The sequence below is a fragment of the Mus pahari genome, unplaced genomic scaffold (genome assembly GCF_900095145.1).
Source record: "Mus pahari unplaced genomic scaffold, PAHARI_EIJ_v1.1 scaffold_5692_1, whole genome shotgun sequence".
NCBI classification, from domain to species: Eukaryota; Metazoa; Chordata; class Mammalia; order Rodentia; family Muridae; genus Mus; species Mus pahari.
The window spans coordinates 85518-103109 of NW_018391637.1; the positions used below are offsets into that span (position 1 = coordinate 85518).

At 36.8% G+C, this 17592-nt stretch overlaps 1 protein-coding gene across 1 annotated transcript in view; it reads right to left on the reverse strand.

Annotated features, from left to right (window-relative positions):
* The window catches only part of LOC110314624 (vomeronasal type-2 receptor 116-like), a gene marked incomplete at both ends in the record, with an annotated part of 33011 nt that extends 20921 nt beyond the window's left edge, over positions 1-12090 (reverse strand). Inside the window, 5 exons of the mRNA XM_021188883.1 lie at positions 5411-5413; positions 7750-7873; positions 8931-9158; positions 10658-11464; positions 11799-12090. Of these exons, the coding sequence (XP_021044542.1) occupies positions 5411-5413; positions 7750-7873; positions 8931-9158; positions 10658-11464; positions 11799-12090 (1454 nt within the window). The remainder of the gene's footprint in view (positions 1-5410; positions 5414-7749; positions 7874-8930; positions 9159-10657; positions 11465-11798) is intronic.
* Positions 12091-17592: the final 5502 nt, after the last annotated feature.

The window sequence follows — 17592 nt, forward strand, 5'->3', positions numbered from 1 at the left end:
CTGACCTTAAGCTGTACTACAGAGCAATTGTGATAAAAAAAAAAAACTGCATGGTCCTGGTACAGTGACAGACAGGTAGATCAATGGAACAGAATTGAAGACTCAGAAATGAACCCACACAACTATGGTTACTTGATCTTTGACAAAGAAGCTAAAACCATCCAGTGGAAAAAAGACAGCNTTTTCAACAAATGGTGCTGGNACAACTGGCAGTTATCATGTAGAAGAATACGAATTGGTCCATTCTTANCTCCTTGTACAATGCTCAAGTCTAAGTGGATCAAAGAACTCCACATAAAACCAGAGACACCGACATATATAGAGGAGAAAGTGGTGAAAAGCCTCGAAGAAATGGGCACAGGGGAAAATTCTTTAACAGAACAGCAATGGTGTGTGCTGTAAGATCAAGAATCAATGAATGGGACCTCACAAAATTGCGAAGCTTCTGTAGGGCAAGAGACACTGTCAATAAGACAAAAAGGCCACCAACAGATTGGGAAAGGCATTTTACCAATCCTAAATCTGATAGGGGACTAATATCCAATATATACAAAGAACTCAAGAAGTTGAACTCCAAAAATTCAAATAACCCCATTAAAAATGGGGTACAGAGGTACACAAAGAATTCTCAACTGAGGAGTACCAAAGGGCAGAGAAGCACTTGAAAAAATGTTGAACATCCTTAATCACCAGGGAAATGAAAATCAAAAAAACCCTGAGATTTAACCTCACAGCAGTCAGAATGGCTAAGATCAAAAACTCAGGGGACAGCAGATGCTGGCGAGGATGTGGAAAAAGAGGAACACTCCTCCATTGCTGGTGGGATTGTAAGGTTGTACAACCACTGTGGAAATCAGTCTGGTGATTCCTCAGAAAACTGGACACAGTACTACCAGCAGATCCAGCAATATCTCTTCTAGGTATATACCCAGAAGTAGTTCCAACTGGTAATAAGGACACATACCCCAGTATGTTTATAGCTGCCCTATTTATAATAGCCGGAAGCTGGAAAGAATCCAGATGTCCCTCAACAGAGGAATGGATACAGAAAATGTGGTACATTTACACAATGGAATACTACTTAGCTATTAAAAACAATGAATTTATGAAATTCTTTTTTGGTTTTTCAAGACAGGGTTTCTCTGTTTAGCTCTGGCTGTCCTGGAACTCACTCAGTAGAGCAGGCTGCCCTTGAACTCAGAAATCCACGTGCCTCTGCCTACGAAGTGCTGGAATTAAAAGCATGTGCCACCACTGCCCGGCTGAAAGTACTTCTTAATAAAAAGTTTCAGTGTCTAAATATACAATCTTATTAATGATTTAGATGTTATATATTGTTGATTTTCCTTTTTCCTGTTCCTATTCAATATACTTCCTTAATTCTCATCATCTAGTTCTCTGGATTCATTTACTCTGTGCAAAAGTTATTTTCAGTAAATTCATTTAGATTCAAGAATTTTCTTTCTTTCTTTTCTTTCTTTCTTTCTTTCTTTCTTTCTTTCTTTCTTTCTTTCTTTCTTTCTTATTATTTTCTTTATTTACATTTCAAATGCTATCCTGAAAGTTCCCTATACTCCCAAACCCCCCTGCCCCTGCTCCCCTACCCACCCACTCCCACTACTTGCCCCTGGCCTTCCCCTGTGCTGGGTCATATAAAGCTTACAAGACCAAGGGGCCTCTATTCCCAATGATGGCCAATTAGGCCATCTTCTGCTACATATGCAGCTAGAGACACAAACTCAGGGGGTACTGGTTAGTTCATATTGTTGTTCCACCTACAGGGTTGCAGCCCCCTACAAATCCCTGGGTACTTTCTCTAGCTCCTCCATTGGGGGCCCTGTGTTCCATCCAATAGCTGACTGTGAGCATCCACTTCTATGTTTGCCAGGCACTGGCATAGCCTCACAAGAGGCCGCTATAACAGGGTCCCTTCAGCAGAATCTTGCTGGCATGTGTATTAGTTAGATACAAGAATTTTCTATTTTGAACATCTTAGTCAAGAACTAGCAATGTTTTCAGTTCAATGTGTTGTTTCAGTAGTTCAAATACATACAGATATCCCTAGTTTATCATTCAACTAACATTCAATAATACAGTTACATGACATTGATTTTTCTTAGTTGTCACAATACATGATTCGATACTAATCTATGTAATAAATCTCAAACATTCTGATAATACTGTTTATATGTTATAACAGGTTGTTATTGATGAGTTAATGATTATTATCACATTATTTAAGGTTTAAAATCTACATCTATAAGGGTGACATTAATTATTGAAATTTCAGAAGAGACTCATGTGGAGACATATCATAATGTATGAAAATATTTACAGAAAATGAGTTCCTTCATAATGGGTCATTTCATGAATATGTTTTTCATGTATTACCCAAGGGATTATGTGCATTACATGACAGATTTCTGATCATCTTTGTGTTGGAGACTGATCACATGATCTTGAGTTTACTGTAGTGATTCAAATGGAGCAGGATTGTGATGAGGAAGCTTGGATTTTAAACATGCTGTGAAATTTACAAGGTAATTTAATGGTGCTAGAAAAAAATCATCCTGAGTGAGATAAACCCACACAAATGACAAAAACTCTGTCTAATCATTTATATGTGGCTTTTATCAGTATTAATTCAGTGGACAACAATCCCTGTAGCCACTGACATTAGGTATAAAATATGTGCCTGGGAGAGTGAAGAACCTCCCTAGAAAAGAGAAATAAAATGTATGGCAATGGATGGATGGGACTCGAGACTGTTATTAGAAGATCAAATGAGAAATAGAGAGAAGAAGTAAATACAGAAGGGAATATGGGAATGAAAAGAGTACAGTTGAAGTTACTTAAAATAGATACATATATGTAAGAAAATTTAATCAGAATGACCAAATAATGGTAAAGCCAAAATATGGACATCTCTAGCTGGTAAATGATTGCTGTATTTTCAAATGAATTGCATATAATTTTTGACCAAAGGGAACCCATGAAAACCCAAACAACCCAGGTTATTGTCAAGGCTAGCTACTGGTTGCTCTACACATTAGCTGAAGACAACACCTAATAAGTCACTGAGCATCGAGATATCAAACTGGCACCTACCTAGAACCTTTAACACCATTTACTAGTTTTCCCAGTATTCAGAGGTACTCTACATACTACTAGAGAAAAAAAATACCACACAGCTTTGAACACTACAGTCTATGATAGTGAGCTGTTTACAGAATACACTGGTACAGTAGTGGTTCATATTTTGTGGAAATAACTCACTATCTGATTCAAATAGAGGCCAACCTCATAAAATGAAACCCATGCCTGGCAATGCCTTGGTAGTCAAACATGTAAGATTAGATAGGCAGTAGACTTAGGAAAAAAACTAAATACAACTGATCTACAAAAGAAACACAGCAATGTAAATTATTTGTAATGACATTCTTCTATACACAGAAATCAATATTTTTTCTCAGCTTTCATCATAGAAGTGTCCTCCTATGCTGGATAAAAGTAATAGATGCGCACAACTAAACAATGATCAGGGACTGAAACATTCAGTTCTAAAATGAGGATTTCTATAAAGATTCCTGGCTTCAGGGCTTAGGGAAAAGAGCAGGAAAACTTCAAAAAGATTGTAAGAAATAGTGATGAAGCAGGATATTGATGAAAGAATGCCTTCTATATATACCAGGATTTATAAGGTATGAAATCACAGATAGACTGGCAGCATGTAAATATGTGATATATCTCTAAGCTAGGCAAGGACTTCATACAGTAATAGCAACTATACACATGCACCATCACTACCACAAAACTATTTCAAAATAATAACTGCTGGCAATGAAAATTTTATTTTTTAAATATCTTCCAACAGTGTAATCAATTAAACTTTAAGGGTCAGCTCCAGTAGCTGATGGCCAATAAAAAAATTAATTCACTAGGATATTGGAAATTTTTACGGTCTCACATTGCTTTGTCTTGGCACATTTTTTTAAACTTACAGGTCTTTGAGTATAAGTTACAGTTTATGATTTTGTTTTTATGGGATGTCCAAGTGGGAAATTGTGTGTGTGTGTGTGTGTGTGTGTGTGTGTGTGTGTGTGTGAATCTTTGCATGTGATCCTTTCAATTTTTCTTTGGGTATTTATTTATTTATTTTGTTCGTTTGTTTCACTGTATTCTGGTTTGTTGATTTTTATAGTATTTTATAATATTATTATAAATTAGATGTCTTTTTGTATTATAATGAGGGTTAGAAACAGTATGGATTTGTATGTGGAAACTGGGGAGGAATTGAAAGGAATTTACAAATGGAAACCCACAAGAATATATCCTATAAATTAAAACTATTTTGACATCCCATCTTACACCTGTCACAATGTGTAAGAACAACATTAAAATTGGTAGCTCATGCTGGCAAGGATGTGGAGCAAGGAAAACACTCTTCCAGTGTTGGTGGAAGAACAAACTTATAAATTCTCTATGGAATTCAGTATGACATTTCTGTAGAAAGATGGAAATTAGTCTACCTCAAGATCCAGCTTAACTGCTCTTGGGAATATACCCAAAGTATGCATCATCCTACCATCAGCACATTTGATGAACTATGTTCATTGCTGCTCTACTCCAAATATCAGACACTGTAAACAACCTAGATCTTCCTTAACAGAAGAATGAATACAGAAAATATTAGCAAAAAAGTACAGAATACCCAAAATACAGTCAACAGAAATCAAAAAGGTCATCAAGCTGAAGTGCCCAAGTGAGGAGACTTCAGTTCCACATGGGAGAGAGAAGAAAGAAATCACAAGTGGGAAGGGAGGGGGGACCTAGAAGGGAAAGTGGAGAGGGTGGGTAGGTAGTTGGGGGAAAGGGGAACCTGATCTGGTATTGGGTGAGGGAAAAAGACTGAGGCACTGAGGGACAGCAGAAAGGATGTATACAGGCATCCTTTGGGAATAGGAAGTTTGGGGATCCTCAAGAATGCACCAGAGACCTGGTAAATGAGAGATACTCAGGAATCAAAGGGGGGATCTTATTCTTCCTGTCAGATAGAATTATAGGGATGGAGATGGAGAGAAGCCTGAGGAAAAGAAGTTCCACTGACAGGCACAAAGTGAGAACCAGCTCATGGTGATGTCCCAGGCCTGATACTATTACTGAGACAATGGAGTGCTCACCAAAAGGGACCTATCATGACTGCCCCCTGAAACACCCAATAAACAGCTGAAAGAGTCATATGCAGATATTTGCACCCAACCAATGGACAGAAGCAGCTGACCCCTGTTGTTGAATTAGGGAAGGCTGATAGAAGCTGAGGAGAAGGGCAACCCCATAGGACCAGCAGTCTCAATTAATCTGGACCCCTGAGATCTCCCAAACACTGGACCACTAAACATACAGCATACACCAGCTGATATGAGGTCCCCAACACAATACAGTAAAGGATTTCCAGGTCTGTGATCATTCAGAAACGATGCACCAAACCCTCAAGAGACTGGAAGCCTCAGGAAGTTTAGAGGTCAGGTGGGGTGTGGGGTGGGGACATCCACATGGAGGCAGGTGATGGGGAGGAGGGATGGGATGTGGAAGAGTTGGAAGTTGGATGGGGATTAATAAAAAAATAAAAATAACAACAAAACAAAAATAATGTCATGAAATTTGCAGACAAATATATGGAAATAGAAAAGTATTCTGAGTAAGACATAGCATTCTAGAAAGGTCAATATTGAATGTATTTGCTTATATCTTTATATTAGCTGTTAAATAGATTACAGAAAAGATGCATGCTATAGTGGTTAGTCATAGAGTAATGGACTAGAGAGTCCCATAGATCTCCATGTGTGTATAGAATTTTCAGGTGGACTGAGTCAAGGGGGATGAAAATAGAATGAGCATGTAGGAGGTAGGAGATGCTCCAGGCCCTCCCTCAAGGCTTATACTGCCAATAGCCTAGCATAGTTTGTGGGCAGGATTAAATGTAGATTCAAAATTTTGTGCAAAGGGGGATGCTTGCAGCCAATCATTACACTGAATGTGGGGTCCCCAATGGAGGAGTTAGAGAAAAAACTTGAAGGACATGAAGGAGTTTGCAACCCCTATGAAGAACAGTAATATCAATGAACCAAACTACCCACCCCAGAGCTTTGAGGGACTCAGCCAGCAACTAAGGAGTACATATGAAGCAACCCATGGCTCCAGCTGCATATGTAGCAGAGGACAGCCTTCTCAGGCATCAGTGGGTGGAGAAGTCCTTGGTCCTATGAATTCTCCATTGATGCCCCAGTATAGGAGAATTGAGAGCAGGAAAGTGAGAGTGGGTGGGGTGGAGGAACACCCTCATAGAAGTAGGGAGATGGGATAGGGGGCTTCAGGGAGATGGGAAACCTGGTATGGGGATAACAATTAAAATGTAAATAAAGTTTAAAAACCTTGAGGGAGTAATCAACCAATGTCTGAAATGTCTCCATGAGAGGGAACCCATTCCTGACACTATTTGAGCAAACCAGGAGCCAGAGACTAGATAGATCAAAAACCTTAGGTAAAAGCCAATAATACCTATATCAAAATATGACTCCTAAATATATTCTGAGATGCACATAGATCAATATATTATTCAGCCATCGTCAGACAGGTAACATTTTTATTCCTCCATCAGAAAAGAGCAAATACAAAGACACACATCCAGAGAGAGAGAGAGAGGGGGGGGTCTCTCCATCTATCCCTTCCTCCCAAAGTTTAGAACACTTCATAGAAGATTAAGCAGAAGGAGTAGCGGAGCTGGACAAGACAGAGGACACCAGGACAACGGTTTCTATAACAAATATGCATTTCTTACATGAACACACAGAGAATGCATCAAGAATCACATGGCCTACACAGGTCTGCACTAGGTCCTCTGCATATATGCTAGAGCTTTCAGTTCAGTGACTTAATTGGACTCCTAAGCAAGTGAGTCTCTGGTTCTTGAGTGCTCTTCTTTTATTTTGGAACTTTTATTTTTCTACTGTCTTTTCTTGTATAGCTTCAAAGTTTTAAAAATATTATTATGCCTTATTTTATTCTATTTTGTTGTTATGTCATAGAAACATGTTCAGTTCTAATGAGAGACTGATAAGGAGAATATATGGATAAGAGAGGTGATAGAAAGGAATCTAGAAGAAATGATGAGAGAGGAAATATATTCAGATTATATTGTGTGAGAAAAGAATCTATATTTAGTAAAAAGAATACAAATATTTTAAATGAATGTATAACATGAAATAAGTAAAACAAAAGAAACTTAGCAATGACAGAGATTAAATATATGGACTGAAGAAATCAAACCTAATTGCTTAGTCACCTACTGTGCAAAACAACAACAACAACAACAACAACAACAACAACAACAACAATAAAATACCTGTACTGAAAATAATGATAAATAGAGTATGTGAGGAACCCAAGTTTTAAAAGAATACTACAGGTGAGTGAGTATTGTTTGAATATATATATAGGCGCTAAAAACACTGTGTCCTTGATGAAATGAAACAGACCATTAATTTGTGGGAAAGGTGAGTATTCAGGGAAAAATATGGTCAACAATGTAAGTCAAGAATTATTTCAATATCTAGAGTGTGTGATCAATGCTTAAATTTCTAATAATGGGTAAGAGATAATCTTTTACTTATCTACAGTCTTTTCCTATTTGCTTAGGTATAGCACACTCCTGTGGATAAGCTGGAAACTTCTCTGTAAGCCTGTATTTACCTGTATCATTGGATATCTCATTGTCTGCACAGGGAATACAATCAAAGCAGCAGACAGCCTTGCCTTCCTGGGCAGCTCTCCTGAATCCAGGCCTACAGCTCTCACTGCACACAGACTGAGGAATCTAAGAGAAAGGAAAGCTATTAGCAAATGCCTGGACCTCTTTGAAAAATTTGCATACATAGAGAATTTCTGAGTATAATTGAGCAGTTAATTTTCAAATGCTTAAACTTACAATTGAAGATAATACTAATTTTATCAGGTTTTGGACTATATTGCCCATATGTTTAAGTGTTGGACCAATTCCAGATGTTATTCATACATATATGTTTTTAACGTAGTGTTCAAGAAAGTCATGATATGCATTCAGATTTAACTTGTCTTTAAGCATACTGGCTACTAGGGGAAACTTTTATATTGAAAGGGGTTGTTAATTTTGACTGGCAACTTTACAGGTCTTGGATTCATCATGGGAGGAAATATTATGCATCTCCATGAGTAGTTTGATACATACACCTACCTGAGATAAGAGAAATCAGTAAAAGTTGAGGGTCAGAATTTTACAGGCTACTGTCAATCAGAGCATGAAAAGGTAAAAGTAGTGGTCAACCACATTTTTGTTCTCTACCTTCACTGAATTTCTGGACGGTGAACATATTGTCATCACCTACTCTGTCTTTTAAATCATCCTTTTCCCACAATATAATGAGTGCTCACAGAGTCAGCAAAATCAACCTGTCTTCCCCTTTGATTTTGTTGATGATTTACATGAGGGAGCAAGTCAAGCATTACACACACACACACACACACACACACACACACACACACACACACACACGTCATACCATCATTCTTTTACAGATGTTGAGAAAGTAAAATGCCACCTCACCTTACTGTAATTTTTTTCATCTAGGTGACAAAATGAACCTATCAGTGTTTTCAGGTAGTAAAAGACACTCTATATTTAAGAAATGTATGGACACTAATAAAGTTAAAAATAAACATATCCATTGATCAGAGTCAAGGAATGAGTAATAGTCTATGTTATCTGTTTTTAACTTAAGATCCTTATTGGTAGTTCCATGTTTATTGGTAGTGAGTGACAGTTTAATGGTCATGACATCCTGAGAATTACCTTAGTTTTTATAAAAGGTCAGAGCAGTGAGAGAAGTCGAACTCACCTTTGTAAACCTTGTAGGCCATTGTATCATCTGTTCACATAAAGAGAACTGTAAACTGTGCTGAGCACTTAGAGAATAGGTTCCTACTTTTACCTTTAATCCAAGACCACTTGGAAAATTCCAAAAATTAAGAATGTCATACTTTGAATCTAAGTTTCTTCCCCCATGAATTAATGTTTGTCCTCTCACATGACTTTTCATTATCGTGTTCTTTAGGAAAGGGTGAAGCTAAAAGAAATGTAAAAACACATGTTGAAAAATGTATGAGGTTTTCCAGTCTGTGTCTCTGCCCTGAGCAGACCTTGGGCAAGAACTCCCATGGTAGTCTCACAACTCCCACAGGAATATCCACTCCCAGGCACTCTAACATGCCCAGGATCACAGGGTCAGAGGTGAGGAGGACACAAGATTTGCTGCAACACCAGAAGTAACTGGCACCAGGAGGACCCAGGCACCTAGTAACTCCACCAGACCAGTGGCACAGGTTCTATCTGGTCTGGGATGGAGCCCTGAACAGACCTTGGGTACAAACTCTGCAGCCACTCCCAGAATGTTCCAAGAAAGCTCCATTCCTTTTCTTTTTTTAAAAATTTTTTAACCTTTTCTGTTATAAGAATTGACACGATTTTATTCTTACACATTTTCATAAAGTACAGTAATATTAAACAAACAAAATCGAGGTATTTCAGAGGTGATAAAGAAATGGGCAATTATAGGATATATTAAAATGCAGAAAGTTGCTTTGTTTGGATGGTATGAGTGATTTCTGACAATGAATCATACTGCACAAGAAAGAAAACATGACATTAAGAAGCAGCTGACTTGTCTGAATTTAAAGGATGACAATAAATTATAGTTGAATAAAAATGTGATAGTCTTTGACAAGTGTCTCATCTTTGTTTTGTTTTGTCTTGTTTTTTTTTCTAATGAAAAAGCAAAACACATATGGTGACACTTTGATTCACGCTTTGGAGAATAAGTGTAGACACTAAGCATTTCTATATCATCTTGCATATGTTTCATATAATATAAAATTAAAGGAGAAATACTGCATGACAGAAAAAAGAAAAACATATGAGATAGTAAAAGATATTTTAAAGTACTAAAAGAATCTCCTTTGAAACAGCCATGTCCAGTGGAAATGATGAAAGTCCTGAATCCAGGACAGCTATACAGTTTCAGCAGAGGTAAGCCAAATCCTTGGATCACTGTCATTCAATTTCCCTTCGGGTTTTGGTCTCTGCCTCTTGCATTCTTAGGAACTTTCTGCGTTATGATTCATTGTGTGTGTTTTCCAGAGAAAATTATGTCTAAATCATTAGATTAGGAAAGTCATAAACTTCCCCTACCTTCTCCTTTTTTAAGGAAATAATTTCATTTGGCCCTATTTGGAATTCTTCCTTATGTCCTAGAGATCGTGAGTAGCACAGATAAGCACAAACCTAGGAATTTCTAAATGAGGACATGACTCCAGGGTTCTTCTTGGATACCTGCCCCTAAGTACACCTAAACATTAGAGATAGATCAGGTTAAACTTAGAAATATTTGACAAACTCTATCTGGCCATGAGAACTGGTAAATGTCTCTAGACCATTTTTTTAAAACAATATAATTAGAGCTCTCTGAAAATGTAGTTTAAGCATAGGGGCATCATACACAATACACCAATGGAAGAATAGAACTCAGTAAATATGAAAGATTGAGTAAAATAAACGTTTACTATTTACCTGCCAGGGGGAGAATACCATTTCTTCTCCATTGGCATATGGTTGGGTCTGTATTTGTTGAAGATTTATCTCATGGAGACTATAGGCCACAGCATACACAGCATTGTATATAATGTAGCCTTCTTCACTCATGGCTGGGTCAAAAAGGTGTCTTGGAAGTAAATCCAAAGAAGCATTGGGTTGGCAGTTCTCCAAAAGTTGACAATCAAGTTTAGAAAATGAGCACTTGAAAAACAAAAACCAAAACTTAGGAAGATAATTGTCCTCTGGGTATTTGTAGGGATTAACTGTTTGGACAAAATTCATAAACTCAACCATCTCTTCATGGTGGTGGGAAAAAATGAGACTCCCATGAAATGACTCTACCATAAAATAATCAGAGNGGGTATCAACATCCCATGAAGAGGTCAAGACCCAGACTTTCCAAGTCACTAACAGTTGTGCAATATGTCGCATTAAACCTTGTACAGAAATAATGTCTCCATAAATAACTATGACATTTGCTGATGATCCCTCAATCTTCTCCATATTTTTCCATAATTTATTGGAAAATGCATTCCATGTGCCAGAGATCATTTTCAAAAAGGCTATGCAGATGCCATGAGTCTCCATATTTTCTCTCAAGTCTGATAGAATCTGAATTCCTCTGTGGTCATCTGGGAGGATCAGACCAACCCAGTACCATCTGAAATGAAGCAACAGCAAGACTATGGCAAGTGAAAGAGGTGTGTCCTTGGGGGCCATCTGATAGAGAGAATTAAACTGACCTTGTTCATTCAGGATAGAATCAAAAGGTCCAAAAGTAAGCTGAAGAGATAACAAAATACATTGTCATAAGACAAATTCCCAGTCTGAAATTAACAGACGAAAACAGTCAAGAAGAAGATGGACTTGTCATGTTAAACAATTACTTTTTTTTTACAAAAATTGCTGACATATCTCCAGTTTCAATAATTTAGCTGGTCTTACCCACTACTCCTTTCAATCTACATTAAGTAATATAAATATGGATTTATTATAAAATATCTTCATACTTTTCTTTGATAGGTGATTAACTGTAGTGCCCATATTTTAAATTTATGGACACCTATGATGTTAACAAATGATACTTGTCTCCTAGGTCCCACATCATTTTCCTCACCTGTGGTATTTTGTAGAGTTGTAGCAGTGTTCCAATATGGGCAGATGCTGACCATGATGGTCCTGTGAGTACAGCAGGTGACTTTGTCTTGTGTCCACAGTCATAGTTAGGAATGGGATTAATTATCCCTGTGTGCCAAAGAAAGGCATACTGTAGAATACTCTTTTCGGAATGTGGAATATTATAGATATCATATCCAATAGTAGTATTGGGTAGAAGATGAGGGTTTCTGTTGATCTCCTCAATGGCAAACATCAGGGCCAGAACAAACTGGTAGTTCTTAAACTTATACCTGCACAGATTTCACAAAATTACACGGGAGTAAGCCATAGACCATACAACTTTTATATTTAGTGCAATGGTTTTATGTTGTAAATGGCTATGTTTCTATGAAATCATTATTATAATATCTTCTCATGAATGACTGGAATTAAAACAGGCATTTTAAGCAGAAGAAATTAGTAATATTCTAAACTCATTGATTATGGTCTCTGGAATTTTAATTTATTATCATATTGCTTTATTTACCTTTCATATATGGAAAAAATAAAAAACTCTCAATGAATAAAGAATTAGGTTTTGAAAAACATCAGAATGCTTGTTTGTATCTTGGCCTCTCAGTCTCTACAATATTGAAAGGAAAATATATCTAGATCCAATTACCCTCTTTTCTGTTACAATAATCACTTTAAAAATGAGCAGAAAAGGGCTGGAGAGATGGCTCAGCGGTTAAGAGCACTGACTGCTCTTCCAAAGATCCTGAGTTCAAATCCCAGCAACCACATGGTGGCTCACAACCATCTGTAATGAGATCAGATGCTCTCTTCTGGGGTGTCTGAAGACAGCTACAGTGTACTTATGTATAATAAATAAATTTTTAAAAATGAGCAGAAAATTAATTCAAATAATATATTGTCCCAGGTGTCCTTTCTATGAATTTTGATAGGGTGATCTGGAACACACTATGTAGAACTGGCTGATATGGGACTAATGAAGATCTTCATGTCTCTTCCTTTCAATTGATGGCATTAATTTACGTTAAACAACACCTAAATTTATTTCATATTGTGTGTATTTATGTGTCATAAGTATCACATATGTAGATGTGAGATTTATCTGCAGGTATAGGTTCATCAATTTCATGAAGGCAGAGAAGAACATTCAGGGTCAGTCATGGCTGTCCACATGATTTCACATGGAGTCTCTTAATCATATGTTTAATTATTGTCTCACTGACTAACTTATTTGATTGATTAAGACAGAGTCTGACCATGTAGCCTTGGCTGACCTTGAACACACTCTATAATGAAATTTGACCTCAAAATCATTAAGACTTTTTACCTCTCCTTCCCCAGTGCTATGGAGAAGAGAGAGTACCATGTCAACTGACTTCATAGTTCCTTTATTATTTTCAGAATATCAGCCTGGCACTCTATTCAGCAAACTTGCAGTGAGTCACTTCTGCTTATTCTACATATAATTGTTAGATGACAAGAGCATTCTCATGATTTTTTGGGAGGTCTGAACTCAGGTCCTCAACTTGAACCTCGAGCAATTTGCCTTGTTAGGCAACTGTTGAGTTGTTTAATAATAATCTGATAAGAGAAAAATAAGACCTTTAATGATTCCAAAGATACACACACACAGTAAGAAAGAGCATTCATTGCATTTTAGTGTCAACGTATGCTGTTCCCAAAGCAGTTTCCTTAAGATCATATTTAGTAAATTGTTCTATAGTTGGATATAAAATATTACATATGACCTTTTCAGGGCTTCTATAGAAAAGCAGCATTATATTTTTATATGTATATAGGGAAGGAGAATAGTCCTCTACTAAATATACTTGAAAATAAAATGAACAGGGCATCTTTAGAGGTAGAAGTTTTCTGCAGAATTCTGTCATTTTAGTCACATTTAAAAATTTTTGTTTTTGCTCTTTTTTCTTACTTTAATGAATGTATGCATCTCTGATACTTTGTACTTCACTATTCCCTTTCTAAAATTACTTTTTTTCCATTCATGTGTCTGACATGTATGACAGGTCAAAGAATTTTGTCTTTGTTTCTCCCTTCTATGTACTCCTTTTCTCAGAAGCTGTTGAAATTTACAAATTGTATGTCCTGAGGTGTGTTTCTTTTAAACCAAGTGGATTTTCTAGTAACATGACAAAAAGACTTTGTGTATATCATAATTTAAAACAAATATGTAAGGACACACTTGTATGTATTAAGATAAAATGTCAATTACAGAACTCATAAAGAGCAGGAGAGACTACAAAGATTAAATAGGAGTGTAAAGAGTAGCTACGAAAATATTTTAAGTAAAAATGTATTATGGAGGAGGCTGAGGAGAAGGGCGACTCATAGGAAGACCAGCAGTCTCTATAGAACTGGACCACACCCACCCCCAGAGATGCCACAAATACTCATCCACTAATCAGGCAGCATAAACCTGCTGGTATGACACCTTCAACACATACACAGCTGTGGACTGTCTGGTTTGGCTTCAGTGAGAGAATGTGTACCTAACCCTTGAGAGATGTCAGCTCCTAAGGAGTGTGGAGGTCTGGTGAGTTAGGAGTGCTGTGGGGTGGGGACATTGTCTTGAAGACAAGGAGGAGGAGATATTAGATAGGGTGTGGACAGGGGACAGACCAGGAAGGAATGAGGACTGGATTGTAAAACAGGATTAAATAATAATAAAAAAATTCTTAAATCAAAACCACTAGAAACCAAAATTAACCACACCATAAATCTGTACATCCCAGTGAAATTCCATACAATTATAATAACAATTCTGAATCACATTAAGAAAGTCAAATATCATATATATTTCATACTCTTTATCTAGAATATATATCAGGAAGACACCAATTGGATCCTGTAGGACTTGGTGGAAAGGCTCCATTGCTGAGGGCACTACATACTTGACTCACAGAACATGGAATAATCATGCAGTAACTAATCTACCATCTTTCTCCTGGGTAGGTTTCATAGTGCTGTAAGATTGCTATGCATGCTACCAAGTAAAATAAAATAATCATCATTCTCATCAACCTGTAAACCATGAGGGATATGGTAATGACTGGGTTTATCTGACATGTCATCTCGTACTAAAGTGGGCACACATGTTACATATGGATCCAATCTTTGTCTGATTTAATATAAGATTCACTCCATAAAATAGAAATCATGCATTGCACTATGAAAATGTCAAGACTCTGTGATATGGTAAGTGATAGATCCACAGGGATAACTTAATACTCTTGTTGTGTTAAAGTATAAAGTCAACCAGTAATGACTTATTGAGGTACCCACAGATCAGGGCATACATAAGTCCTCTTCATAGATTCTTTTTTATAGTAAATGACAAATAATACAGAAAACACTGGCAGATCATGGTACAGATAAAAAATAGACTATGTACTGCTAATCCATAAATGTGGGTTAGATATCATACCCCTCCCAATAATGCTGAGCAATCATGGCAGAAAAGAAGTGGGAAGATTTTAAAGACAAAGGGCTGTGAATAAACTCAAGAGAACAATGTTTTCAGTTTGAAAGAGTTGCACATTTGAACCCAGCATGATTATGAAAGCATGTATAAGACCATGTGTGAACAAATAAGACACAGTACCAACATGGAGGATATAGGCATGAAATGTTACCCTGAGCCAAGATACTATTGAGATTTCATAGTTACTGGGTGAGAGATAGTCAATGATCTTCACTATTGTGACCCTTAGGAAGTTAACCATACTTAAAGGAAGGTTCCAGTGCCAATAGTACTTACAGAACACAAACTGTACTTGACTGGAAAAAGTAAAAGAAACATGTTACTTTGGTAAGAGGACAAAGGTCAAAAAACAGAAAATGAGAGGATTGAGTGTTATGGGAGAATATGATAAAAATTCAAAATATTTTGTGTGAAACTTGTAAAGAATTAAATGCTTTTGAGGCAAAAATAAAATTAAAAATTATGTCTGATGGAGCAGAGGTTTGTCAAAATTGTAAGAAGTAAGAAAAAATTATAGTTTTTGTCAGTAGACAGTATAGATTTAAATGCATACATATAAAATATAATATATATCATTTTGACAATTTCATATATGACAGGGAAAGTCTTACAAGCACATTATCCAATGCAATCACCACTAAATATTTCATGATAAAATAGCATAGGGAATCCAAGTTTCCCAACATAAAGAAATGATAAGGAGATAGGGTTGTTATTTCCAAAATTTATTTTAGATTCATATTGTGAGAAAACAAAGTATGTTATAAATGTGTACAACTCATATATGATAATTAAAACTGCTTAAATGAAACACAATTTTACTTGATACTTTACCATTTTATCTTTCAGTGAGTTTAAAATCTCCATTATATAAATTGTTAAACATTCATTTTAATATATGTAATGTATCTACATGTTCATGTACATATGCAATATCTTTTATTTTCTTCTAATGACCAGTGATATTTTTCTTATTTCTTACTGTTTTCTCTTTTTCTCCCCATATTACTACCCATCAAGATTCATGATCTTTGTCTCTATCTCTTTCTTTTTCTTGTGTGTGTGTGTGTGTGTGTGTGTGTGTGTGTTTAGAAACCCAACAATTGATAAAGGAAGCAAAGTTTGTTTCAAAACACAGGGAACCTGGGTTTGATGGTACACACCACGAATACCACTGCCCAAGAGGTAAAAGCAGGCCAGTTGGTGTACATAGAGAGTTTGAGCATAGCCAGGACTACATAAGAAATCCATGTCTCAAGGAATGAAAGAAAGAAGAAAGAAGCAATGTGTGTGTGTGTGTGTGTGTGTGTGTGTGTGTGCAAGCAAGTGAGAGATTGATAGAGATGTTTCACTGGGAATAGTAGTACATGTCTTAATTCCAAAAACACGGAAGGTAGAGGGACACAGATATCTGCAAACTTTGTCTACATAGTAACTTTTAGGACTGCTAGAGCTATATGAGTTATAGAAACTCTGTTTCAAAACTAAAACAAAAATCAAACAAAAAAACTGAAATAACCTGAAAAATCTTGCCATCCCAGTTAATTCCCCATACACTACTCTTTTTAAAGCTAAACAAAGTGTTTTGGTTTGAGTTATTATTTATTGGATGAAAAACCATGATCAAAACAAAGGAGGAAAGGATTATTTGCTCTCTTTATTGTGATTACTGTATTGTTGTGATGAAACACCATGACCAAAACAAATTAAGGAGGAAAATTTTTATTAGGAAACAATCACCACATCATAATGTATCACTGAAAGGTGTCTGGACCTAATATAAAACAGGGTCAAAATGTGAAGGCAGGATATGTTACAGAGACCACAGAGGGGTTCTACTTCCTGGCTTCCTCATAATGTACTGCTCACCCTGCTTCCTTACAGAATTCATGACTACCAGCCTCAGAATAGCTTCACCCACAATGGGCTGAGCAATACCACTATAGGTTTTCCTACAACCCACTCTTATGGGGACATTTTCTTAGCTGCTGTCCCCTCTTTCAGATGACTTTAGCATGTCTCAAGTTGATACAAACACTGCCGCATTGCTGTTCATTATTGGAGGAAGTCAGGACAGGTACTCATGTAGGGCAGGACCCTGTACACAGCAGATGATCCACTGGCCATAGAGCAATGCTGTTTATTGGTTTGCTCACTGTGACTTGCTTAGTCTGCTTTCTTATGGAACCCAGAGCCATATTTACAGAAGTGTCACTCCACCCACAGTGGACTGGATCCTCCCATATCACAGGATGATTAAGAAAACACCCTACAAGCC